The sequence below is a fragment of the Pantherophis guttatus genome, chromosome 2 (assembly GCF_059756535.1).
Source record: "Pantherophis guttatus breed Tessera chromosome 2, ASM5975653v1, whole genome shotgun sequence".
NCBI lineage: Eukaryota > Metazoa > Chordata > Lepidosauria > Squamata > Colubridae > Pantherophis > Pantherophis guttatus.
The window spans coordinates 263,263,303-263,290,372 of NC_142064.1; the positions used below are offsets into that span (position 1 = coordinate 263,263,303).

The 27,070-nt window shown below is 43.6% G+C and overlaps 3 protein-coding genes across 8 annotated transcripts in view; all 3 read left to right on the forward strand.

Annotated features, from left to right (window-relative positions):
* LOC132708949 (uncharacterized) overlaps positions 1 to 6,050 on the forward strand; it is an 81,830-nt gene extending 75,780 nt beyond the window's left edge. For 3 of the 4 annotated variants that reach the window (XM_087884040.1, XM_087884039.1, XM_087884038.1), the window contains exon 2: positions 2,499 to 6,050. In XM_087884040.1, the coding sequence (XP_087740166.1) occupies positions 2,921 to 4,582 (1,662 nt within the window). In that variant the 5' untranslated portion in view covers positions 2,499 to 2,920 and the 3' untranslated portion in view covers positions 4,583 to 6,050. Of the gene's footprint in view, positions 1 to 516; positions 1,395 to 2,498 lie in introns of those variants that run through there. The other variant, XM_087884037.1, reaches the window with a different exon arrangement.
* Positions 6,051 to 7,301: 1,251 nt separating this feature from the next.
* LOC132708951 (uncharacterized) lies at positions 7,302 to 20,724 on the forward strand. The gene is made up of 3 exons (XM_087885236.1): positions 7,302 to 7,668; positions 8,373 to 10,263; positions 19,236 to 20,724. Exons 2-3 carry the CDS (start codon positions 8,807 to 8,809, stop codon positions 20,722 to 20,724), a joined length of 2,946 nt encoding a protein of 981 aa, XP_087741362.1. The 5' UTR covers positions 7,302 to 7,668; positions 8,373 to 8,806.
* Positions 16,993 to 25,916, forward strand: LOC117663168 (uncharacterized). 3 transcript variants are annotated; one of them, XM_087884057.1, is made up of 2 exons: positions 16,993 to 17,061; positions 23,349 to 25,916. In XM_087884057.1, the coding sequence occupies exon 2, from the start codon at positions 23,787 to 23,789 to the stop codon at positions 25,272 to 25,274; it is 1,488 nt and encodes a 495-aa protein (XP_087740183.1). In that variant the 5' UTR covers positions 16,993 to 17,061; positions 23,349 to 23,786; the 3' UTR covers positions 25,275 to 25,916. The 3 variants fall into 3 exon arrangements, with proteins under 3 accessions (XP_087740183.1, XP_034268979.2, XP_034268980.2); XM_034413088.2 differs by lacking the exon at positions 16,993 to 17,061 and adding an exon at positions 22,334 to 22,517; XM_034413089.3 differs by lacking the exon at positions 16,993 to 17,061 and adding an exon at positions 22,429 to 22,607.
* Positions 25,917 to 27,070: the final 1,154 nt, after the last annotated feature.

The window sequence follows — 27,070 nt, forward strand, 5'->3', positions numbered from 1 at the left end:
CCACAAACTGGGTCCTCAATTTACCCACCTTAGAAAGGATGGAAGGCTGAGTCGACCTTGAGCCTGGTGAGAATTGAACTTGCAGTAATTGCAGGCTGCTGGATGTTAAATGCTGCCTTAGTAGGAGGCATTAGCCTCCTATGCCACTCAGGCTCCACCAATATGGGTGGTAGTCAGTTTGTAACAGCCGTTAGTGCTAGAACTACTTTATCAGGAGGCAACTGGACTTTCTGGCTTTTCTTTGAAGATGTTTCGCTTCTCATCCAAGAAGCTTCTTCAGCTCTGACTGGATGGTGGGGGATGGAAGGAGTCCTAGTCCTTGCAGACAGCTTGCCATTTGCATTCTTTCAGAGAGTCTTTAAGGCCGCCTGGAGGTTTATCTGTGTCCTCAGGGTAACGTGAGTAGTGGAAATAGGTGTGGAGCCTTCGTGACTGCAGGATGGTTTCGGTCCTGTGTTCCTTCACTGTTGGAGGTGAATCTCTGTTGTCCGCACCTCAAATTGAAGCGAAATGCTTCCTTTAATTTTTCTGGAAAGCCATTGATAACGACCTGGCTGACTGAGAATCCCCATAGACAATTGGTGCCAGACTTTCCGTTGCTAAGAAGGGATGGGGCACCAATAGGATAGACCATGCTGGTTAGCTGAACAAGGAAAGTAAAATAAACTAAATTCACAGAAGAGATAAGGGGTCAAGCTTCAGTCTTACAGGTTCTCTAAGTTGCAGAGGCAGGTTTTGAGGAGTTATCCGACACCCCCCAAGAAGAAAAGCTATCGGAAAACAAGGTGGGATGCACTCTGAATTTTCCTATGTGCACTTCATTTCTATCCCCCCACCTACCCCCAAAAGGGAGCCTTTGGTTTAGTTGCCGCTTCTGGCAAACGAAGTTCGGGCTCAGCTCCAGGTACAATGGGGGATGTGAAAGAAAAGTTTGGGGGTGGATCCTCAGGGAGAAAAGTTATCGATGAGCTCCTTGGGAGGGTCTCCTGCTTGGGCAGGGGGTTGGACTCGATGACCTGCAAGGTCCCTTCCAACTCTGTTAAATAGGACTTGATGGCACTTAAAGAAGCACGGAATCAATGAGAACATCTTCAAACGCCTTAGGGTAGAACAAGCATGTCCTTCCGCTTTATGTCGCTAGATGGCGATCTACAGAGAAGCAATATTGGCGCCTAGAAAGCAGGGACTGTATAGCTGCAGCATAGTTATTCAAGGGAAGGGAGACAGGCTGAGATTCAACGAGTTGAAACGATAGAGAACTATTTTGCTAGAGAGGATATGGAAGGGAGGAGGCGAAGGGCAGAGGAACTTCCTCTTCCGGGTCACCTACGGGAGGATAATGGCGTCGGCGGAGCCTCTTGTGCTGCTTGGAGGGTGGAAGCGGCTGCTGGGAGGTGAGTGGAGGGAAGGTCGGAGGAGAAGCCGGGAGCAACTCGGGCCCTTTGGGTTCCTCCACGGGGTATGAAGCAGAGGAAGCAACGAGGGTGAAACATGCAGGCTGCTGCTGCATATTCTTCCCTTTCCTAAATTTTATTCCTCTGCACGATTTAAAACTTCTGCCTGTGGTTTTCTCCTCGGAGATGGCAGATATGGGAGATTTAAAGAAATCTTAATATATTTTTCACATTTCTTAACCGCCCAGTTCCCTCATCCTACACCTAACACTTGATTCCTTGTGATTTTATTGAAATGTTGCTATTTATGGGCAAAACAGAGGCTTTAAATCTTGCATAGGATTTGGGCATCATTTCATCTGTTAGTGTCCCCACTTTTCTAAATTTAGATCAACCAAATAGACTCAATGCACTTCTGGGACATTTTGCAAACTGAAATACACATATATTGTCTACATACATAAATTGATAGGTTAGTATTTATGTGCTCATGTGCGTGCATGTATGACTGATTTACCCGAGCGGAAAAGAGGGTCTTATGATTGAGTCCATATTTGAGCTTGGATCTTGCTAGTCATCTATGTCCCAAATGAATCATAATTAATTTTAGAGATGAAACCAGAATTTTGGTATTTCTTTATTCATGAATACACACTGTGTTTTCTTGCTGCTTTCACATGTTCCGCAGCCATTTTTAAAACAACAATAAGATGAATAATCCATTAAAATGAACGCACAATTTAAAACTGCTGCCTGATTTGGGACATTTAAAGAAATCTTTTATATATTTTTCATAATTGGTAACCGATCATCTCCTTCAGCCTTCACATAACACTTGATTTCTGTTATTGACATGTTTTTTTCCTGGCAAGCAAGGAGTTTCATGGGCAAAATGGGTGCTTATGATAGAGTTGATATTTGAACTTGGATCTTGCTAGTTTTCTATATGCTAAATCAATCATAAGTAATATTAGAGTCTAAAATAGAATTTTGATGTTTATTTTTTCGTGCTAATATATGGAGTGTTTTTTTGCTGCTTTCATATGTCTTGCAGCCATTTTTTTAATGAATAGTGAAACTAACCCATTTATATGAATCTTACAGAGAGAGAGGATGCCAAGAAGACCACTATGGACAACAGAGAATGAGAAGCAGCATTAAAATACAAAATAAACCATCAATAAAAATCTTTTTTGATTCCTCTACAAAGTGGAAAAGCTCTTCTTCCTCGGCAGATGAGAAACAAGGGAAAGAAAAACAAGAAAAAAGTTTTGAACTGGAAAAATTAGAATATATGGAACTGAGGAAAACATTACATGAAAAGTCAAGGAGGATAATTTCTAAATAAAGAAAAAATACTTGGAAATGAGTGGGAAGAAATATGTTCTGTGGTTAACCAAAACTGGCCGGCCTTTTATGGAAGGAAAGAGTGGCTTGAACCAAACAAACACCAGGTAAGAGACCAGAAATATTTTTCACCTCAAGAATCCAAGAATATCAGTTAGAAAAACTCAACGGACTGCCTAATGTGGGACAAACATAGATTGCAGATCACAGCTGATTATGCAGGACAGGATACACCCAATGAAAAGCCATACAAATGTTTGGAGTGTGGCAAAAGCTTTACTCGGAAAAGCTTCCTTGTGATTCATGGAAGGACCCATACTGGAGAGAAGCTCTATCAGTGCTCCCAATGTGGCAAAAGATTTAGCATGCATTGCAATCTGGTGAGACACCAGAGGACTCATACCGGGGAGAAACCCTTTGAATGTCCTGATTGTGGGAAAAGTTTCAGTCAGAATTCCAATCTGGAGATACACCAGAGGACTCACACAGGAGAGAAACCATATGAGTGTGCAGACTGTGGGAAATGTTTCAGACAGAATTCCAATCTGGTGAGACATCGGAGGACTCACACAGGAGAAAAACCATATGAATGTTTGGATTGTGGGAAATGTTTCCAAGATAATTCCAACCTGATGAATCATAGGAGGACTCACACAGGTGAAAAGCCCTATGAGTGTCTGTATTGTGGGAAAAGTTTCAGGCAGAATTCCCATCTGGTGGAACATCAGAGAATTCACACAGGAGAAAAACCATATGAGTGCCTAGATTGTGGGAAAAGATTTAGATGGAATTCTCACCTGGTGGTGCATCAGAGAACTCACACAGGGAACAAACAGTATCAGTGTCTGGATTGTGGCAAACGTTTCAAGCAGAATTCCAACTTGGTGATTCACCAGAGGACTCATACGGGAGAGAAACCCTATGAGTGTCTGGATTGTGGAAAAAGTTTCAAGCATAATTCCAACTTGGTGATTCACCAGAGGACTCACACAGGACTGAAACCGTATGAGTGTTCAGAATGTGAGAAAGGTTTCAGTTGTAAGTCTGAACTGGTGAAGCACCAGAAGACTCACACTGGAGAGAAACCATACGAGTGTCTGTATTGTGGGAAAAGTTTCAGTCAGAATTCCAATTTGGTGATACACCAGAGAACACACACAGGAGAAAAGCCATATCAGTGTCTGGATTGTGGGAAAGGATTCAGTCAGAATTCCCACCTGGTTATACACCAGAGGACTCACACAGGAGAAAAACCATATGAGTGTTCAAAATGTGGGAAAGGTTTCAGTTGCAAGTCTGACCTGGGGAAGCACTGGACGACTCATACGGGAGAGAAACCATATGATTGTCTGTATTGTGGAAAAAGATTTAGCATGCATTCCAATCTGGTGAAACACAAGAGGACTCACACAGGGGAGAAACTCTTTGAATGTCCTGTTTGTGGGAAAAGTTTCAGTCAGAATTCCCACCTGGTGGAACACCAGACGACACATACAGGAGAGAAACCGTATAAATGTAGTGATTGTGGGAAAAGTTTCAGTTTGAATTCCTACCTGGTGAGACACCGGAGGACCCACACAGGAGAAAAACCATATCAATGTCCAGATTGTGGGAAAGGTTTCAGTCAAAATTCCTACTTGGTGAGACACCGGAAAACTCACACAGGAGAAAAACCATATGAGTGTTTTGAATGTGGGAAAACTTTCAATCGGAATTCCCATTTGATGAGACACTGGAGGACTCACACAGGAGAGAAACCTTACGAATGTCCTGATTGTGGGAAAGATTTCAGTTATAGGTCTAGCCTTATAAAGCATGTAAGGTTACACATAGGGGAGTAACCATTCAAACGCCCAGATTGCAGACAGGGTTTCACACAAAGTTCACACTCGTAACTCTAAGGCAAGCTGTTCCATTGGTTAATTGTTCTGACTGTCTTAACATTTTCCTTATTTCTAGTTTGAATCTTTCCTTGATCAGTGTGCACCCACACTGCCTTTGGGTGCTTTGCAAAATTGTTTCCTCCTCCCTTTGTGACAGCCTCTCAAATATTGAAAGACTGCTTTCATGTCACACCTGGTTCTTGTCTGCACTAGACTAGCCATGCCCAATTCTTGTAACTGTTCTTCATACGTTTTAGCCTACGAGCCTTTGATCTCGGCTTCCTTTCTTCTACCTTTTTCTTTCCTTTCTCTTATCCCATCTGAGCTTCCTTTTTCTTTCTTCTACCTTTTTCTTTCCTTTCTCTTTCTCATCTGATATTCCTTTTTTTTGGCCCAGTGCAGTAGGTTCCTTTCACAGAGTCGAGGGATCTGCGATTGCTGGGCCAGAGAAAGCGAGTTTCGAGCTCTATTAGATATGCTTGACTTAATTCTACTTATTTCTGTAGAACATGTAAAATGTATGTATGTATGTATATACTACAATAGTATAGGGCCGTGATGGCGAACCTATGGCACACGTGCCACAGGTGGCACGCGGAGCCATATTAGTGGGCATGCCAGCTCAGCTCTGGGGCGCATGCGTGTGCCGGCCAGCTGATTTTTGGGCCTTCTGGGCCCACCAGAAGTAGGGAAACAGGCTGTTTCCTGCCTCTGGGGGGCGGGGTGGGGAAGGCCCGTTTTTCTTTCTTACCTGGCTCCAGATTCTCTCTGTGTATCTGGGAACGGCGAAAACAGCCTTTCCCACTCCCTTGGAGGCCCTACGGAGGCTCAAAGGGCCCATTTCCCCACTCCCGGTGGGACAGGAAGTGATGTTTTTTCCTGTCCCCAGCCTCCAGAGACTCCTACGGACTCCTAGAGAGGCTCCTACAGACTCCTAGAGAGGTTCTGGAGGCTGGGGACAGCAAAAAATGTCACTTCCTGTCCCACCGGGAGTTGGGAAATGAGCCTTTTCAGCCTCCGTAGGGCCTCCAAGGGAGTGGGAAAGGCTGTTTTCGCCGTTCCCAGATACATGGAGAGGATCTGGAACCAGGCAAGAAAGAAAAACGGGCCTACCAGGCCATCATGTGCCAGGAGCGGGGGGGGAGGGGGTTGCACACACATGCGCGTGGGCACGTGCATGCATGACCCTCCCCCGCCCCCCCTCTCCTGGCACGTGATGGCAAAAAGGTTAGCCATCACTGGTATAGAGTCTCCTGCTTGAGCAGAAGGTTGGACTAGACCTCCACAATCCCTTCCAACTCTGTTATTCTGTTCTGTTTTTACTTAGCCTGAAAATGTATATGGCAGCCCAAGTAATGTTGATTCCAGACAGTTTACAGCAATAAAACCTTGATACAAAACCCAATAAACACCATATATTGCAAAATGCGAAACATCCATAATTAACATGTACTAATTTGATAATTAAATATGTAGAATGTTTCAAGCAAGTTGCACAAGGACAGCCAAAGTGCAGCTATTTTTGGGATTCATCTTTTTTTCCCTCTGATTTATTTAAAATATTTATGTAACCATGTTATAACAAACACTGGCCGGTTCCAATCAATAATTGACTTAAAATTGTATAAAAGCCAAATACGTATAACCAAAACCCAGATACCAAATCAAGCTTCTGATGTGCAGGCATCTCTTATCCCAGTGCTTAGGGGAACAGCTAGATCTTGTTTTACGGAAGACTAGGAGGATAAAGGCCTGCCAAACTTCAGGGGGAAGAGTTTCATAGGGAAGAGTTTGCAATGGAAAAGGCTCACTTCTTAGCTCCTATCACATGGCAATATTTAAAGGAAGGGGCTAGGAGCGTGGCCACCCTACCTGACCTAGTAGGAGAGATGGATGCAAGAAAAATAAAGGTGGGACAGTAGTGATAGGTGCCCTGTGGGCTCAGTAGTTAGAATGCAATATTGCTGGCTGACTGCCCACAGCCTGGACTTCAATCCTGACGGGGATCAAGATAGTCTGACTCTTCCATTCTTCTGAGATCGGTAAAATGGGGACCCATATTTTTGGGGACAATATTCTGACACTAAACTAAGAATGCTCTACAGCACTATGGGTGGTATATAATAAGTGCTATTGTTATAATAATGAAATAACTGTAAATGTGATGACCAGCATCTTCAATTGCATCTTAAAGAAAAGAATCCAGTGCAGCTCACACAACAAAGATGTTACATGAGCAATCTAGGGACTCCCATTACTGTGTGGGCTGTTGTATTCTGGATCAGTTGAAGTTTCTGGGGGACTCAGGGTAGAAATCCAAACGGGAGGTGACCAAGGAATGAGTGGCCCATGTGCAAGGCCTCCAGGTCCAGGAAAGGTAACGATGCACCAGATGAATCTGCAAAACCACTTCTCAGCCATGGCCTCCTCATGCAGGAGGTGTGAGTGCAGGAGGACCCCCAGTTTGTTCATCAGCTCAAGTCACAAAAGGCAATCTCATGACCCCAGGACGCTGCATTTTCTCTTTTCCCATTTCCACAACATTTCTAGCCCCCCCACCCATCCCCAAAGGGCGCTTTCCTTTGATTAAGTTGCCGCTTCTGGCAAAAGAAGCTTCGGGCGCAGCTCCAGGGACAATGGATGCCCTCTTGGGGGACCTGGAATAAAAGGTTTTGGGATGGAGCCTCAGGGAGAAAATCTATCGATGAGCTCGATGGGAGTCAAATAGGAATTGATGGTATTTAAGGAAGCACTGAATCAATGCTTGGTCTTCTGCGTTATGTCGCTAGAGGGCGCGCTACAGGAAAGCAACCCTGGCGCGTAAAATGCAGGTAAGTGTGCAAGGGCGACAGAGCTATTCTAGGAAAGTCAGAGAGGCTGGGCTGCAACGAGTTGAAACGGTAGGACTATTGAATTCCTAGAGAGGATGTGGAGGAGAGGAGGCGAAGGGCAGAGGAAGTTCCTCTTCCGGCTCACCCGCGGGAGGAGGATAGTGTCGGCGGACCGTCTTGTGCTGTTTCGACAGTCGAAGCGGCTCCTGGGAGGTGAGTGGAGGGCACTTAACGAAGCACGGAATGAATGAGAACATCTTCAAACGCCTTAGGGAAGAACTAGCGTGTTCTTCCTCTTTATGTCGCTAGATGGCGAAACAACACTCGACACAGCGGCGGCTGAGCTATTCTACGGAAGGGGGAGAGGCTGAGATGGAATGGGTTGAAATGATAGAGTAGTAGATTCCTAGACAGGAAGTGGAGATGAGTAGGGCAGAGGAGCTTCCGGGTCACCGACGGGAGAATAATGGCGTCGGCGGAGCCTCTTGAGCTACTTGGAGGGTGGAAGCGGATCCTGGGAGGTGAGTGGAGGGAAGGTCGGAGGAGAAGCCGGGAGGAAGTCGGGCCCTTTGGGTTCCTCCACTGAAGCTGGGGAAGCTTCAGATTTAAAACTGCTGCCTGTGATTTTCTGGACTAGAAGACCTCCAAGGTCCCTTTCAACTCTACTCTGATTGATTGATTGACTGATTGATTGAAAAAGAGAATTTTATAATGGTGTCGATATTTGAACTTGGATCTTGTTAGGCTTCTCTATGCCAAATCAATCATAATTAATATTAGAGATTAAAATAGAATTTTAGTGTTTGTTTTTTCATGCTAATATATGAGATGGGGATTTATTTATTTTTTTGCTGCTTTCACATGTGCTGCAGCCATTTTTAAACAATAATGAAACTAACCCATTTATATTCTTACAGAGAGAGAGAGGATGCGAAAAAGCACTCTGGACAACAGAGAATGAGAAGCAGCATTAAAGTGTAAAATAAGCCATCATTCAAAATATTTTCCAATTCACCTGGAAATCTTCCTCAGCAGATGAGAGAAGAAGGAAAGAATAACAAGAACAAAGTTTTGAGCTGGAAAAAAATAGAGCACACGGAACTGAAAAAAACATTAAATGAAAAATCAGGGAGGATAATATTTAAATAAATAAAAAAATGAGGAACAACGTGAACTCAGTAGAAAGAAAAAGGTTCAATGTAAAGCCAAAATTGGCAGCCATTAATGAAAGCCTTTCAGGAAGGAAAGAGTGGCTTGAACCAAACAATCACCAGGCAAGAGGTCAGAAATATTTTTCACCACCTCAGGAATCGAAGCATATCAGTGTTGAAAAAACCCCAGAGACTGCGTCATGTGGGAAAAACACAGATTGCAGATCGCATCTGATTCTGCACAACAGGATCCACCCAGTGAAAAGCCATACAAATGTTTGGAGTGCGGCAAAAGCTTTTCTCAGAAAAGCTTCCTCATGATTCATAGAAGGACCCATACTGGAGAGAAGCTCTACCAGTGCTCCCAATGTGACAAAAGATTTAGCATTCATTCCAATCTGCTGAGACACAAGAGGACTCACACTGAGGAGAAACTATTTGAATGTCTTGTTTGTGGGCAAAGTTTCAGTCTGAAGTGCAACCTGGTGATACACCAGAGAATTCACACAGGAGAAACACCGTATGAGTGCCCGGATTGTGGGAAAACATTCCGTTGGAATTCCAACCTGGTGGAACACCACAGGACACACACAGGAGAGAAACTGTATAAATGTAGCGAGTGTGGAAAAAGTTTCAAGCAGAGTTCTAAGCTTGTGATACACCAGAGAAGTCACACAGGAGTAAAACCATTTCAATGTCTGGATTGTGGGAAAAGTTTCAGTCAAAGTTCCCATCTTGTTGGACACCAGATGACACACACAGGAGAGAAACTGTATAAATGTTCTGTTTGTGGGAAAAGTTTCATTCGGAATTCCCACCTGGTGATACACCAGAGAACTCACACAGGAGAAAAACCATATGAGTGCCTGGATTGTGGGAAACATTTCAGTCAGAGTTCCTGCCTAGTGAAACACCAGAGGACTCACACTGGGGAGAAACTCTTTGAATGTCTGGTTTGTGGGGAAAGTTTCAGTCAAAATTCCCACCTGGTGGAACATCAGACGACACACTCAGGAGAGAAACCGTATAAATGTTCTGTTTGTGGGAAATGTTTCAGTCAGAGTTCCTACCTAGTGAAACACCAGAGAACTCATACAGGAGAAAAACCATATCAGTGTCTGGATTGTGGGAAACGTTTCATTCAGAGTTCCTGCTTAGTGAAACACAAGTGGACTCACACAGGAGAAAAACCGTATGAGTGCCTGGATTGTGGGAAAAGATTCCGTTGGAATTCCAACCTGGTGGAACACTACAGGACACACACAGGAGAGAAACCGTATAAATGTAGTGAGTGTGGAAAAGGTTTCAAGCAGAGTTCTAAGCTTGTGATACACCAGAGAACTCACACAGGAATAAAACCATTTCAGTGTCTAGATTGTGGGAAAAGTTTCAGTCAGAATTCCAATCTGATGATACACCAGAGAACTCACACTGGAGAAAAACCGTATCAGTGTCTGGATTGTGGGAAAAGTTTCCAGCAGAATTCGAAGCTTGTGATACACCAGAGGACTCACACAGGAGAGAAACCATATGAGTGCCTAGATTGTGGGAAAAGGTTCAGTCAGAATTCGAACCTGGTGATACACCGAAGGAGTCACACTGGAGAGAAACCGTATAAGTGTCCAGATTGTGGGAGAGGTTTCAATTGGAATTCCGAGTTGAAAGTACACCAGAGCAGGGGTCACCTATTTTTCGGACCTCAAGGACCACTAAATTGATAATTTTAAATCCCGTGGACCACTAATATGAATCCAACGCACTGCTCGCTGAAGTGCCTGGACTCCCAGTGATGGGAGGGGTCCTTCAGGCACTTAGCTTGTCTGCCTGTTTCTGCAACTATAAATACTCAAAATAGTCATTTGACCCATTTACCAAAGAAAACAAAACAGGAGCCACAAAATCTGGCTGGGCATGGCCAGCTCGATTCCCACCCTGTTAGATGACACCCCCCCTCCCCCAGCCATGCCTATCCAGGTTTTGTGGGTCCTGATGTTTTCTTTTCTAATGGAAATAGGTGTCTCTCTCTCTCTCTCTCATCTCTCTTTGTCTGTCTCTCTCTGTGTTTCACTCTCTTTGTCTCTCTCTCTCTCTGTGTCTCTCATTCTGATTCTCCAGCGCTCTCTCGGTCTTGCGGGTGCTTCTTCGACCTTTGTTGGTGCTGGAAGCATCTCAGTCGCTTGGGGAGATGCATGACCTGCACTCTGCCCTTAGACGCTTGCCTGACCTGGCTGCGTCTGATGCTCCGTGTCGTAGTGGGCTCCAGGAGGAGGCGGGGTCACCATCTCCCCCATTCTGAAGCGTGCTACATTTAACTGTGCTGCTCAAGGTGCTGCAAGAGCAGTGGGCAGGCCATGGAGGTGCCAAGAGCAGTGAAAGAAATGGCCTCGCTGGGCCAGTGTCTCGGGGCAGAGAGGAAGCCACGTGTCTCCCCAAGCGACCAAGTGTTTGCAGCACCAAAAAGGGCCGGAAGGAGCACCTGCAAGACCCAGCAAAAGATGAAGCAACTACAGGGGCGCTTTGCTGCTGCTCTGGAATATTGAGCGAGTCTCCATTCACCGCCGTCACCCTTACCTTCTCAGGCCAGGCAAAGAGTGACTGGGAAGGAAGAGCGAGGGGCAGGACCAGCAACGGGTGGGTTCAGCCAACAGGGGGCTACAGTAGGAGGATGAAAAAGCTACGGGTTGCTTTGACCTGCCTGTGCCACCGCCTCTCCCTTGCCGTAACAGCACCTTTATCTCATTCCAGCTGGCTAGGGCTGCACTACTCCTTTCATGTTGCACCACCTGCAAAGTTGCAAGTTGCATGTACCTCCCTCTACGGCAGAGATTTCCAGCCCCACCACGAGCTGCCTGGCCAGTCCCATATTCCAGAGCTTTAGTCACAGGACTGGCCCATTGGTCATCCTGAAGCAGCTCCTCCACCAAGGTGCGCTGCGGACCACCAAAATTTTCTCGCGGACCACCAGTTGGTAAACTCTGCACCAGAGGACACAAAGGAAAAAAATCATGAGTGTCCAGATTGTGGGAAACATTTTAGTCAGAATCCCAGCCTGGTAGAACACCAGAGGAGTCACACAGCTGAGAACCGATATGAGTGCCTGGATTGTGGGAAGACTTCCCAGCAGAATTCCAAACTGGTGTTACACCAGAGGACTCACACACGAGAGAAACCATATGAGTCTTTTCCCCCCCCAAGTTTTTTATTTTTTTATTTTTTACAAACATATCAGTGTGTGAACAGTGTGGTACCTGAGTATCATATATTTCATGCAAGAAAATTAGTATTAGTCATATTTGTTTCATTTAACAAGCTTATATAATACTGGTAATAATGCACATCTTTATATTATAATCTTTCATTGTTTAGTTATTCAATATTTCAATATGTTATTTTTATACCAATCACCCTATCTTAATTATCATAGTTTTTAATATGAATAAAATATCAATCATATTTGTTACATTTAACAAACATATATTTCTAATAATACCCTCATTTATATAAGTTAAGATCTTTAATTATTTGCTTATTCTACTTATAAACCTTCATTTTTTAATTATTCAATGTTTCAATGTTATTTTTATATCATCTGCATATATGTTTTAATACAAATAAAATATTGTTAATCATATTTATTACATTTAACAAACCTACCCACATTTGTATTGAATTATAATTTAATAACACCATCCTTCAAGTTTTAATTTCCCCTCTTATTGCTTCTCCTTGTTACATAAAAAATTATTTATTTTATTTTATTTATTTTATTGAATTTCTATACCGCCCTACTCCCAAAGGACTCAGAGCGGTGCACAGCCATAAAATAAAACACATAGATATACAAAATTTAAAATCGAATAAAATGAATTAAATAAATTTGGCTGAATTAGTACCCATAATTTAAGATACCCATATTTTAAAATACATTAAAAATTTAAAAATTTAAAATTTACACTTAAAAGGGAGAAGATTTAGGCGAGGCCAGATTGATGAAATAAAAACGTCTTCAACTCGCGGCGGAAGGTGCGCAGATCCGGAATCCTCCGTATCTCTGGGGGGAGCTCATTCCAGATCGTCGGTGCCCCCACAGAGAAGGCTCTCCCCCTAGGGGCCGACAGCCGACATTGTTTGGCCGACGGCACCTGGAGGAGCCCCTCTCTGTGGGAGCGTACTGGTGGGTGGGAGGCTGTTAATGGTAGTAGGCGGTCCCGTAAGTAACCAGGTCCTAAGCCATGGAGCGCTTTAAAGGTGGTAACCAGAACCTTGAAGCGCACCCGGAAGACCACCGGGAGCCAGTGCAGCTCGCGCAGGAGAGGTGTTACATGGGAGCTCCATGTTGCTCCCATAACCACCCGCGCGGCCGCACTCTGCGCCAGTTGGAGCCTCCGGGTGCACCTCAAGGGGAGCCCCATGTAGAGAGCGTTACAATAGTCCAGACGAGAGGTGACAAGGGCATGAGTGACTGTGCGTAACGAGTCCCGATCTAGAAAGGGACGCAACTGGCGAATCAGGCGAACCTGATGAAAAATCCTCCCGGTCACGGCCGTCAAGTGCTCTTCTAAAGACAGCCGTCAGTCCAGGAGGACGCCCAAGTTACGAGCCCTTTCCGTGGGGGCCAATGATTCGCCCCCAATAGCCAGCGATGGCGCCAGCTGACTATATCGGGACGTCGGAAACCACAGCCACTCGGTCTTGGATGGGTTGAGCCTGAGCCCGTTTCTCCCCATCCAGATCCGTACGGCCTCCAGGCACTGGGACATCACTTCAAGGGCATCGTTGGGGTGGTCCGGGGTGGAGATGTACAGCTGGGTGTCGTCAGCGTACAGATGGTACTTCACCCCGAAAGCACGGATGATCTCGCCCAGCGGCTTTACATAAATGTTGAACAGAAGGGGCGAGAGAACCGATCCCTGCAGCACCCCACATATAAGGGGCCTCGGGGTCAATCTCTGCCCCCCTGTCAACACAGACTGCGACCGGTCAGAGAGAAAGGAGGAGAACCACCATAACACGGTGCCTCCCACCCCCACCCCTTCCAGCCGGTGCAGCATGATACCATGGTCGATGGTATCAAAAGCCGCTGAGAGGTCTAACAGGACCAGGACAGAGGAACAGCCCCTGTCCCGAGCCCTCCAGAGATCATCAACCAACGCGACCAATGCCGTTTCCGTGCTGTACCCAGGCCTGAAGCCTGACTGGAACGGATCTAGATACGACGCTTCATCCAGGTACTGGGGTAGCTGTCGCGCAACCACACTCTCAACAACCTTCGCAACGAAGCAAAGGTTGGAGACTGGACGATAATTAGCCAATACTGCCGGGTCCAGGGAAGGCTTCTTGAGGAGAGGCCTTACCACCGCCTCTTTCAAGGCGGCGGGAAAGACACCCTCACCCAACGAAGCATTTATAATCCCCTGGAGTCAGCCTCGCGTCACCTCCCGGGAAGCCAGCACTAACCAGGAGGGACACGGGTCCAACAAACATGTGGTCGCGTTCAATCTACCCAGAATCCTGTCCACGTCATCTGGGGTCACAGGATCAAACTCATCCCAGATAACAGTCTCAAGACCTGTCTCCGTTACCCTCGCTGGATCTATCCCGTCAGAGTCCAGACCTGCCCGAATCTGAGTGATTTTGTCATACAGATAAAATATGTTTTTTATTAATCCCCTTTCTCTAAATCCCATCCCTCTAATTTTCTTTTGTTTTTGTTTTGTTATGCCACTACTATATTAAACATATTCCCTTTTCTAACCATCATCTCTTATCTGCCTTAAAGCTTTGTTTGTTCTTTTCTTGTCTCCCATATTCCTCTCTTGGATCTTTATTTCTATCTGTTTCCACGTCTTGCCTACTCATTTTAAATTTTCCTCCCTTTTCTATCCTAATCCATCGTCTAGTTTTCAAAATACCTACTCTTACCCCTCTTTCTCCCATTAAAATCTTCCAGTTTCCCCGGTTTCTTTTTTAATTTCCTTAGAGTACTCTCCCCTTGGCTTATGTCATTGCTTTTATTATTTCTTCTTTTTTTCTTATTGCATTTATTTTGTCTGTCACCTTTTTCCATCTCCTCTTTCAGTTGGCTCCTCCTCTTCCTGGGCATCTTGAGCACTCACTGTCTCTTGTATTATAGTTCCCAGCATTTCATTTATACTCTCCATTTTTTCCATAATTATTTTGTAATTGACATAATTACAAAGTCCTTTGTACTTCGAATTGCCGACGCCACCTCTTCCCAAATTCCACTCCATTCTTCTTGCTGAAGCATCTCATTGAATTTTATTGAACCCCTTTTTTGTCCAATAATCCAAAGACCATATGTTCACACCTACAAACACTTCTCAAAAGGCTCAGTGTTCTTATTTCTTTATATCCCAAGCTTAATTTGCCTGTTCATCTGGAGAGCTCCTTAAATCTTCCAGCCCCTCCTTAAATCCCTCTATAAATCCACTTATATTGTAATCTTCAGGGGCAATATTTTTCTTTCATATCACATTTAAATCTCCAGTAAACATGAAATTTTGGGAATGTGTTTTTCCTCCTTTTGTCAGCAGGTGGTACTCTAATTAAATTTCAATATTAAGCTGTTTTTCCAATTTTCCGCAATGTAAAGACTGTCAATTTTTGAGATTGTGATCTCTCCTCTGACCTCACAGAGTGCCCCTCCTCAGCTTCACCGCCCATACAGGGCGGCTTTTGCTCCTTTGGGAGCCCACAAACAGGAGAAAACCAGCACAGGAACGGAGGTGACCGTTCTCTGTGACGAGTTGTTTGGAGGCTCCACCACACTCTCCCATGTGACTGTCTTAAATGTGGGGAAAGTTTCAATCTGAATTCCCTTTTGAATTCCCTTTTAACTCAAATGTGAGTTAAATGCCAAGTGTCCCTATTTTGATTACGTAACCATGGGGACGCTGCAATGGTGGTAAATGTGAAAAACGGTCATAAGTCACCTTTTCAATGCTGTTCTAACTTCAAATGGTCACTAAATAAAACCAAGACTACCTGTACATAATTGGGTATCACTATGGATGGCTTCTCCTAGCGGTTTCAGGTAGATGTTAACAAGCAAACAGCGAAAGGCTTGAGCCCTGAGGCACCGCAAATTGCAGGGGTCAAGATTTGGCCCTTCTACCCACACAGACCGCAACCAGGCATAGAGGTAGAAGTAGAATGGCCGTAATAAAGCTCCTCCCATTTCCTGTCTCCAAAGCCTCTCCAGGAGGATATGGTCATTGTTATTGAAACCTGATGGGAGGTCTGGGAGAGATATAATGACTGTACCCCTTTTATCTCAAACCCTCCAATAGTCCATGAGAATTGTAACCAATGCTGTTTTGGTGATCTGCCCTGGCCTGAACTCAGACTGAGAAGGGCCCAGGTGTCTTTCCTCCTGCACAGCCTTTTCTCTGGGTGGCAAAGTCAGAGCTGGAAGCAGAGGGTGAGTTGAAGTCCCAGGCTGCCAACCTTTCATTGCCCTCTTCAGCTGAATTTATGAGCCATCTTAATCTGCAGCAATGCCTTGAACTGCCCTGCCAGGAAAACCTCCCATGATTTTCTTATGTGTTACAAATTGCTTGTTGAAGGCATAAAGCCGGCCAGGATGCTAACTGTTCAGAAGGGAGGGGAATGGCTCTCCCAGCCCTCTCTTGAGCTTGGAAAAGGAACATGGGTGGTTCTCAGGTTGCAACACCAACTGGCCCTGGAATATCCATTGCTAAGCAAAGATGGGGCACCAATAAGAAATAGCGGGCTTCATAACTAAATTGGCAAGTAAGAGAAAATAAAATCCCAGAAGAGACAAGTTTTCAAGAGTTATCCTGCACGCTCCCCACCAACACCCCCTCCAGAGGAAAAAGTGGCTGGAACCAAGGGAGGTGCACTTTCTCTTTTCCCATTTTGCATGGCCCAAAAGGACGCTTTGCTTTGCTTTAGTTGCCGCTTCTCGCAAAAGAAGCTTCGGCCGCAGCTCCAGGGACAATGGATGCCCTCTTGGGGGACCTGGAAGAAAAGGTTAAAAAGAAAAGTCTAGATGATCTATAAGGTCCCTTCCAACTCTGTTAATCTGTTACCAAGTTAAAACAGTACTGAAAAAAAGTTAAACTTCTGTACCACTTTATATAAAGGTTTGGGATGGAGCCTCAGGGAGATGAGCTCGATGGGAGTCAAATAGGACTTGATGGCACTTAAGGAAGCAGGGAATCAATGCTTGTTCGTCCACCTTATGTCGCTAGATGGCGCGCTACAGAGAAACAACACTCGGTACCGCGGCCACTGATTTCTTCTAGCGAAGAGGGAGAGGCTGAGATTGAACGGGTAGAAACATTAGAGTACTGGATTGCTAGAGCGGATGTAGAGAGAGACGAGGAGGCGAAGGGCAGAGGAACTTCCGGCTGACCCACGGGAGGAAAATGGCGTCGGCGGAGATTCTTGTGCTGCTTGGAGGGTGGAAGAGGTGAATGGAGGGAAGGTGGGAGGAGAAGCCGGGAGCATGTCGGGCCGTTTCGCTTCCTCCACGGAGTATGAAGCAGAGGAAGCAAAGAGGGTGAATCCTGTTGGCTGCTGCTGCTTCATATTCTTTCCTTTCCCAAATTTTATTCCTCTGCGGCTGCACGATTTAAAACCGCTGCCTGTGATTTTCTGCTGGGAGATTTAAAAATAATATTTATTTTTTGTATATATTTATATATATCGAATTTATATTTCACTTAAACACTTAATCTCTCTCCCTGGCTCAAGCTGATGAAGAGAGGAGAACTTGTGGCTCAGAAGGTTAATACAACTGCCCAACATGCAGGCAGCCCAAGTTCGAATCCAAGTAAGGGTATGGCTACCTGATGAGAGCTAAATAGCTTGAAACAGATCTATACTAGTCTCCCTTTATTGTTTTATCAGCGAAATATAAATTTGGTATAAAATGGTTTGTCGTGAATGCGACTGCTTGAGGGCTCCTGGATTGGAGCTGAAAGGCAAAAGGGATGCAGTATGCTCCCTCCCACATGCTGGGGTAGACCAGGTGTCTCGATAGAAAAACACTTAATTTCATATTTCTTAAACTCCCATCTTAAGTATCAGCTTTCACGTTGATTTCTTCTGATTTTAATGGCATGTGGTTTTCCTGGAAAGTGAGGAGCTTCATGGGCGAAACGGAGGCTTTAGATCTTGAATAGGAATTAGGAGACACTAATTTCATCTATTAGTGTCATTCCCCCCCCTTTCTAAACACAGAGTAAACAATTTGAGCGAATGCACTTTGGGACATTTTGGACACCGAGATACGCATACATTGTCTACATACATTCATAGATGTGTATTTCTGTGCTCATATGCCTGTATACATGAGTTTATTTACCCAAGCCAAAAATTTACGTGTAATATTATACCATACATCTGCCTGAGGAGGGAGCTGGACTAGAAAACCTCCAAGGTCCCTTTCAACTCTATTCTGATTGACTGATTCTTTGAAAAAATAGAATTTTCTGATGGCGTCAATATTTGAACTTGGATCCTGTTAGGCTTCTGTATACCAAATTAATCATAATTAATATTAGAGGTTAAAATAGAATTTTAGTGTTTGTTTCTTCATGCCAATATATGGGATGGAGATTTTTTTTTGCTGTTTTCACATGTGCTGCAGCCATTTTTAAACAATAATGAAACTAACCCATTTATATTAATCTTACAGAGAGTGAGGATGCCAAGAAGAGCACTCTAGACAACAGAGAATGAGAAACAGCATTAATGTGCAAAATAAGCCATCATTCAAAATATTTTCCAATTCCTCTGGAAAGTTTAAAAACTCTTCTTCCTCAGCAGATGAGAGACGAAGGAAAGACTAACAAGAGCAACATTTTGAGCTGAAAAAAAATAGAGCACACGGAACTGAAAAAAAAAAAAAGAGAAATCAAGGAGGATTATATTTAAATAAATAAAAAAGAAAGGAACAACTTGAAGTCAGAAGAAAAAGATTCAATGTAGAGGCAAAATTGGAAGCCATTAATTAAAGCTTTTGAAGAAGGAAAGAGTGGCTTGAACCAAACAACCAGCAGGCAAGAGATCAGAAATATTTTTCACCGCCTCAGGAATCCAAGTATATCAGTATTGGAAAACCCCCACAGACTGCTTAATGTGGGAAAAACCCAGATTGCAGTTCACATCTGATTCTGCACAGCAGGATCTTTGTGGGAAAAGTTTCAGTCAAAATTCCCACCTGGTGGAACACCAAATGACACACATAGGAGACAAACCGTACAAATGTCCTCTTTGTGGAAAAAGTTTCAGTCTGAATTCCAACCTGGTGATACACCAGAGAACTCACACAGGAGAAACATCGTACGAGTACCTGGATTGTGGGAAAAGTTTCATTCAGAGTTCCGACTTAGTGAAGCACCAGAGGACTCACAAAGGAGAAAAACCATATGAGTGCCCGGATTGTGGGAAAAGTTTCCGTTGGAATTCCCAACTGGTGGAACACCACAGGACACATACAGGAGAGAAGCCGTATCAGTGCCTGGATTGTGGTAAATGTTTCAGTCAGAGTTCCTGCCTACTGAAACACCAGAGAACTCACACTGGGGAGAAACTCTTTGAATGTCCTGTTTGTGGGGAAAGTTTCAGTCAAAATTACAGCCTGGTGGAACATCAGACGATACATACAGGAGAGAAACCGTATAAATGTTCTGTTTGTGGGAAATGTTTCAGTCAGAGTTCCTACCTAGTGAAACACCAGAGAACTCACACAGGAGAAAAACCTTATCAGTGCCTGGATTGTGGGAAACGTTTCATTCAGAGTTCCTCCTTAGTGAAACATAAGTGGACTCACACAGGAGAAAAACCGTATGAGTGCCTGGATTGTGGGAAAAGATTCCGTTGGAATTCCAATCTGGTGGAACATCACAGGACACACACAGGAGAGAAACCGTATAAATGTAGTGTTTGTGGAAAAGGTTTCAAGCAGAGTTCTAAGCTTGTGATACACCAGAGGACTCACACAGGAGTAAAACCATTTCAATGTCCGGATTGTGGAAAAAGTTTCAGTCAGAATTCCAATCTGATGATACACCAGAGAACTCACACTGGAGAAAAACCGTATCAGTGTCTGGATTGTGGGAAAAGTTTCCAGCAGAATTCGAAGCTAGTGATACACCAGAGGATTCACACAGGAGAGAAACCATATAAGTGTCCAGATTGTGGGAAAGGTTTCAATTGGAATTCCAAGTTGGAAGTACACCGGAAGACCCACACTGGAGAAAAACCATATGAGTGCCTGGATTGTGGGAAAAGTTTCCAGCAGAATTCTAAGCTGGTGATACACCAGATGACTCACACGGGAGAGACACCATATGAGTGTCCAGATTGTGGGAAAAGGTTTAGTCATAATTCGGATCTGGTGATACACCAGAGGACTCACACTGGAGAAAAACCATATGAGTGCCCGGATTGTGGGAAAAGTTTCCAGCAGAATTCTAAGCTTGTGATACACCAGAGGGCTCACACTGGAGAGAAACCGTATGAGTGTCCAGATTGTGGGAAAGATTTCAGTATCAGGTCCAGCCTTATAAATCATATAAGGGTACACACAGGGGAGAAACCATATGAGTGTCCAGTTTGTGGGAAAGATTTCAATATCAAGTCTACCCTTATAAATCATGTAAGGTTACACACAGGGGAGAAACCATATGAGTGTCCAGATTGTGGGAAAGATTTCAGTATCAGGTCTAGCCTTATCAATCATGTAAGGTTACACACAGGAGAGAAACCATTCAAGTGTCCAGATTGTGGGAAAGATTTCAGTAGTAGGTCTAGCCTCATAAATCATGTAAGGTTACACACAGGGGAGAAACCATTCGAATGTCCAGATTGTGGGAGAGATTTCAGTAGTAAGTCTAGCCTCATAAATCATGTAAAGTTACACACAGGGGAGAAACCATTCAAGTGCCCAGACTGTGGAAAAGGTTTCAGTACTAGGTCTAGCCTTACAAATCACGTAAGGTTGCACACGGGTGAGAAACCATTCAAGTGTCCAGATTGTGGGAAGTGTTTCACACAAAATTCCTCTCTTATGAGACACAAGAAATTCCATATGAAGCAAAATTTGATGCCTGTAGAGGAATCTTGAATTTCATTTCTCTTCTCTCTCTGAAAGCCGAGTTGAGAAATTAACCATTTAATTTCTTGCCTTATTCTTTTTAGTCTAAATGTCTTGGTATCAAACATGAAGGAGGAGATCTGAGCTTTCTTACCTGGTAAGACACTAGAGGACTCACAAGGGAGCAAAATTTTATGAATGTCCCGATTGTAGGAAAGTTCACATCACTTTTTAAGGCAAACTCTTCCATTGGTTGATTGTTCTGACTGTCTTAAAGTTCTTATTTGTACTTTGAATCTTTCCTTGATCAGTGTGCACCAGGGTGGATTTGATTTAAATCAAGTCGATTTAAACCACGATTTAAATCAAGTTGATTTAAACCACGATTTAAATCATGATTTAAATCACTAGTAAGGTTGTGCAGCTGTCATCTCTGTCCCGCAGCAGCTCCTCCTCTGACCAGCTGTTGACTCACCGACAATCCCAATATTGTAGAATATACAGCCTCATGCTACATAACTAAGCTTCATTTTATGGTGAATAAACTAAATTATGAATGTATCTTAAATAGAAAACTATCTTTAGATATATTTTTACTCCAAAACCATTTTATTGAAATAAATTTGATAAAAAGAAAATCTGATTTTTATTTTTTAAATCAATTTTTATCCAATCTAGGGGCTCCCATTACCGTGTAGACTGTTGCGTTCTGGACCAGTTGAAGTTTCTGGGGGACCCAGGGTAGTAATCCAAACGGAGGTGATTAAGGAATGAGTGACCCACTGTACAGTCCGGGAAAGGGAACAATTGGTGCACCAGATGAATCTGTGCAAAGCCTCTTCCCAGCCATGGCCTCCTCAAGCAGGAGGCATGAATGCAGGAGGACCCCCAGTTTGTGTGAGTTCTAGGAGGGACATAATGACTGTACCCCTTCTATCTCAAACCCTCCAACAGTCCATGAGAATTGTAAACAATGCCGTTTAGGTGATATGCCCCAGCTGAACTCAGACTGAGAAGGGCCCAGTGTATTTTCTCCTGCACAGCGCTTTCTCCAGGTGGCAAAGTCAGAGCTGGAAGCAGAGGGTGAGTTGAAGTCCAAGGCTGCCAACCTTTCATTGCCCTCTTAAAATGAACATAAAAATTATCTTAATCTGCAGCAATGCCTTGAACTGCCCTGCCAGGAAAACCTCTCATGATTTTCTTATGCATTGCAAACTGCGCTTGAAGGCATAAAATGCCAGGATGCTAAGGGTTCAGAGAGGAGATGCACTTTCTCTTTTCCCGTTTGCAGGTCATTTCTAGCACACACACACACACAAAAGGATGCTTTCCTTTGGTTTAGTTGCTGCTTCTGGCAAACGAAGCTTCGGGCTCAGCTCCAGGGACAAGGAGTGCCCTCGAGGGGACCTGAAAGAAAAGATTTTGGATGGAGCCTCAGGGAGAAAAGGTATCGGTGTGAGAGTCAAATAGGATTTAATGGCACATAAGGAAGCACGGAATCAATGAGAACATCTTCAAGCGCCTTAGGGTAGAACAAGCATGTCCTTCCGCCTTAAATCGCTAGATGGCGCGCTACTGGGAAACAAAGCTCAGTACAGCGGGGACCAAGCTTTTCTAGGGAAGGTGAAGAGGCTGAGATTGAAAAGGTTGAAACATTAGAGTAGCGGATTGCTAGAGCGGATGGAGAGAGAGAGAGAGAGAGAGAGAGAGAGACGAGGAGGCGAAGGGCAGAGGGACTTCCTCTTCCGGCTCAGGCAAGGGAGGAAGATGGCGTCGGCGGATCCTTTTGTGCTGTTTCAAGGGGTCGAAGCGGCTCCTGGGAGGTGAGTGGAGGGAAGGTCGGAGGAGAAGCCGGGAGCAAGTCGGGCCCTTTCGGTTCCTCCACGGTGTATGAAGCAGAGGAAGCAACGAGGGTGAATCGTGTTGGCTGCTGCTGCATATTTTTCCCCTTCCCAAATTTTATTCCTCTGGGGCTGCTTGATTTAAAACTGCTGCCTGTGATTTTAACAATGGGAGATTTAAACATAATATTTATTTTTTATATATATTTATTTCATACTTCTTAAGCATCAGCTTTCACGTACCTGTTGATTTCTTCTGATTTTATTGGCATGTGGTTTTCCTGGAAAGCGAGGAGCTTCATGGGCAAAACGGAGGCTTTAGATCTTCAATAGGAGTTGGGCTCCATTTCATCTATTAGTCTCCCCTCCTCCCCCCCGTTTTTTTTTTTTAACCTAAGATGAAACAATTTGAGCGAATGGACATTTTGCATACATTGTCTACATACATTCATAGATGTGTATTTCTGTGCTCATATGCCTGTATACATGAGTTTATACCATACATCTGCCTGAGGAGGGAGCTGGACTAGAAAACCTCCAAGGTCCCTTTCAACTGTATTCTGATTGAGTGATTCATTGAAAAATAGAATTTTATGATGGCATCGATATTTGAACTTGGATCCTCTTAGGTTTCTGTATGCCAAATCAATCATAATTAATATTAGAGGTTAAAAACAGAATTTTATTGTTTTTTCATGCTAATATATGGGATGGGTGTTTTTTTTTTTTTTTTTTTTTTTTTTGCTGCTTTCACATGTGCTGCAGCTATTTTTAAACAATAATGAAAGTAACCCATTTATATTAATCTTACAGAGAGTGAGGATGCCAAGAAGAGCACTCTGGACAACAGAGAATGAGAAGCAGCATTAAAGTGCAGAATAAGCCATCATTCAAAATATTTTCCAATCCCTCTGGAAAGTTTGAAAACTCTTCTTCCTCAGCAGATGAAAGACAGGGGAAAGAATAAGAAGAACAACGTTTTGAACTGGAAAAAATAGAGCACATGGAACTGAAAAAAAAACATTAAATGAGAAATCAAGGAGGGTTATATTTAAATAAAAAGTGAACAACTTGAAGTCAGTAGGAAGAAAAAGGTTCAATGTAAAGCCAAAATTGGCAGCCATTAATTAAAGCTTTTGAGGAAGGAAAGAGTGACGAACCAAACAACCAGCAGGCAAGAGATCAGAAATATTTTTCACTGCCTCAGGAATCCAAGCATATCAGTGTTGGAAAACCCCCGCAGACCTCATAATGTGGGAAAAACCCAGATTGCAGATCACATCTGATTCTGCACAACAGGATCTTTGTGGGAAAAGTTTCAGTCAAAATTCCCACGTGATGGAACACCAGATGACACACATAGGAGACAAACCGTACAAATGTCCTGTTTGTGGGAAAGGTTTCAGTCTGAATTCCGACCTAGTGAAACACCAGAGGACTCACACAGGAGAAAAACCTTATCAGTGCCTGACTTGTGGGGAAAGTTTCCGTTGGAATTCACACCTGGTAGAACACCACAGGACACACACAGAAGAGAAGCCGTATAAATGTAGTGATTGTGGAAAAGATTTCAAGCAGAGTTCTAAGCTTGTGATACACCAGAGAACTCACACAGGAGTAAAACCATTTCAGTGTCTGGATTGTGGAAAAAGTTTTAGTCGGAATTCCAACCTGATGATACATCAGAAAACTCACACTGGAGAAAAACCGTATCAGTGTCTGGATTGTGGGAAAAGCTTCCAGCAGAATTCTAAGCTTGTGATACACCAGAGGACTCACACTGGAGAAAAACCATATGAGTGTCCAGATTGTGGGAAAGGTTTCAACTGGAATTCCGAGTTGGAAGTACACCAGAGGACTCATACTGGGGAAAAACCATATGAGTGTCCAGATTGTGGGAAAGGTTTCAATTGGATTTCTTGGTTGGAAGTGCACCAGAGGACTCACACTGGAGAAAAACCATATGAGTGTTTGGAGTGTGGGAAAAGGTTTAGTCATAATTCGAACCTGGTGATACACTGGAGGATTCATACTGGAGAAAGACCATATGAGTGCCCTGATTGTGGGAAAAGTTTCCAGCAGAATTCTAAGCTTGTGATACACCAGAGGACTCACACAGGAGAGAAACCATATAAGTGTCCAGATTGTGGGAAAGGTTTCAGTTGCAATTCTGACCTGGTGGTACACCAGAAGATTCACACAGGAGAAAAACCGTATGAGTGTTTGGAGTGTGGGAAAAGTTTCATTCAAAATTCCCACCTTTTGGAACACCGCAAGACTCACACAGGAGAAAAACCATATAAGTGTCCAATTTGTGGGAAAGGTTTCTATCGGAATTCTCACATGATAGTACACCAGAGGTCTCATACGGGAGAGAAACCATTTGAGTGTCTATTTTGTGGGAAAGGTTTCATTCAGAATTCCTATCTGGTTAAACACCAGAGAATTCACACAGGAGAAAAACCATATGAGTGTCCTGAATGTGAGAAAAAGTTCAGTCGGAATTCTGACTTGGTGATACACTGGCGGACTCACACAGGGGAGAAACCGTATGAGTGTCCAGATTGTGGGAAAGCTTTCAGTGTCAGGTCTAGCCTTATAAATCATGTAAGGTTACACACAGGGGAGAAACCATTCAAGTGTCCAGATTGTGGGAAGTGTTTCACACAAAATTCCTCTCTCATTGCACACAAGAAATTCCATATGAAGCAAAATTTGATGTGTGTAGAGGAAACTTGAATTTGGTTTCTCTTCTCTCTTTGGAAGCCCAGTTGATAAATTAACCATTTAATTTCTTGTTTTATTCTTTTTAGTCAAACATGTCTTAGTATCAAACATGAGGGAGGAAATCTGAGTTACCTTTCTCTGGAGTTGTGTGGGTGTTCCTTTTCACAGCATTGAGGGGAATTGCCATGCTGGGGCACAGAAAAGGCTCTTAGATCTTATTAGGTACATTTGCCATCTTGAGTTATTTCTAAGACAGCAGTGAGTCAGAAGAAGAGTTAGAGCCTGTTCCTAGTGTGCACATGCGCAGAGCTGCTAGGGAGAAGAACTAAGAAAGCAGGGTCGACTTGGGAGTAAAGCATACCTGGGAGGTTATTGGCGCCTCCCATAGGAAACATTAGAGCAGCGAATGGGGAGGGGGCTTTTGCAGGAAAGAATTCGGTCGGTCCTTGGAAAAGTGGAAAGTTCTGTTCGGGACTCTAAGAGGCTCTGTGCCACATTTTGCCTTTCCTGCGGTTGGAAATTAGTTATCTGGCAGCTTTCCAATTGAGATCAGGCATGTTGATAGATATGCCTCTGAAAGACTGTATGCAAAGCCGTGCTGATTGTGAATGAACGTAATTCACAGTCGTGTAAATAAAAGGGGTTTTACCGGGACTAAGACTCTGCTTCTTGCTGTTTAAGGAAGCCTAGGTCAGAACAGTGGCAGCCCAACCCAATGTAACTCCAGATGACTTACAGCAATAAAACCTTAGTACAGAAACCAATAAACCACATATATAGCAAATAGCAAAATACAAAGCCTCCACATTTGGCATACTCCCACACCATTCCATTCCCCACCATCCAGTCAAAGCTGAAGGAGCTTCTTGAATGAGAAGCGAAACGTCTCCAAAGAAGAAACAGTCCAGTTGCCTCTTGAAAAAGCACTTTGGAACAACCATGACTTGGATGCATGAGAATCTCCATAGACTTTTAACTATCTTTCCATCTTTCTCTATTCTGAACCTCTACATTTCTCTAATCCTAACCTCCATATGTACCTAGTGCTATACTCCCTCCCTCTCTCTCTCCCCATCCTCTAGTTAGTAGCTACCTCCATCCATTTCCTATAACGTTCTATGTGTCTTATCTTTCCTCTCTATCTGCTCCAGCAATAGCAATCGTACTTAAGACTTATATAATGCTTCACAGTGTTTACAGCCCTCTCTAAGCAGTTTACAGAGTTAGCCTATTGCCCCCAACAATCTGGGTCCTCATTTTACTCACCTCGGATGGATGGAAGGCTGAGTCAACCTTGAGCCTGGTGAAATACCAGAGAATTTCCCTGTTCTTCTACACAGATGTGAGCAATGTGGAAGGGAAATGTTGGCTTGGATTTCTCTGAGGAATGGACTTCAGGCCAGGATCCATTTTAAAGAAGGGGTTTCTTCTGGTTAGCTGAGGGAACACAATTCCCAAACAGGAATGTGTATAAGAATTATTTGATAGAAAAAAGGAGGGAAGTCATAACCAGGGTGGATTTGATTTAAATCGAGTTGATTTAAATCACAATTTAAATCATGATTTAAATCACTAGTAAAAAGGCTTGATTTAAATCAACTCGATTTAAATCATAATTTTTAAAGAGCAGCTGTCATCTCTGCTACTCCTTTGACCCACTGTTGACTCACCGATAGTCCGTGTTGCAGAATATGCTGAATAAACTAAATTATTTATGTATCTTAAATAGAAAACTATCATACGATATTTTTACTCCAAAAGATTTTTATTAAAATAAATTTGATAAAAATAAAAAAAAATCCGATTTA

Coding starts and splice junctions, on each gene's coding strand:
- LOC132708951 (XM_087885236.1), top strand. CDS start 8,807: ATGTGGGAAAAACACAGATTGCAGATCGCATCTGATTCTGCACAACAG. Junction 10,264..19,235: donor GGTTTCAATTGGAATTCCGA/GTTGAAAGTACA, acceptor TCAAAATTACAG/CCTGGTGGAACATCAGACGA.
- LOC117663168 (XM_087884057.1), top strand. CDS start 23,787: ATGTGGGAAAAACCCAGATTGCAGATCACATCTGATTCTGCACAACAG.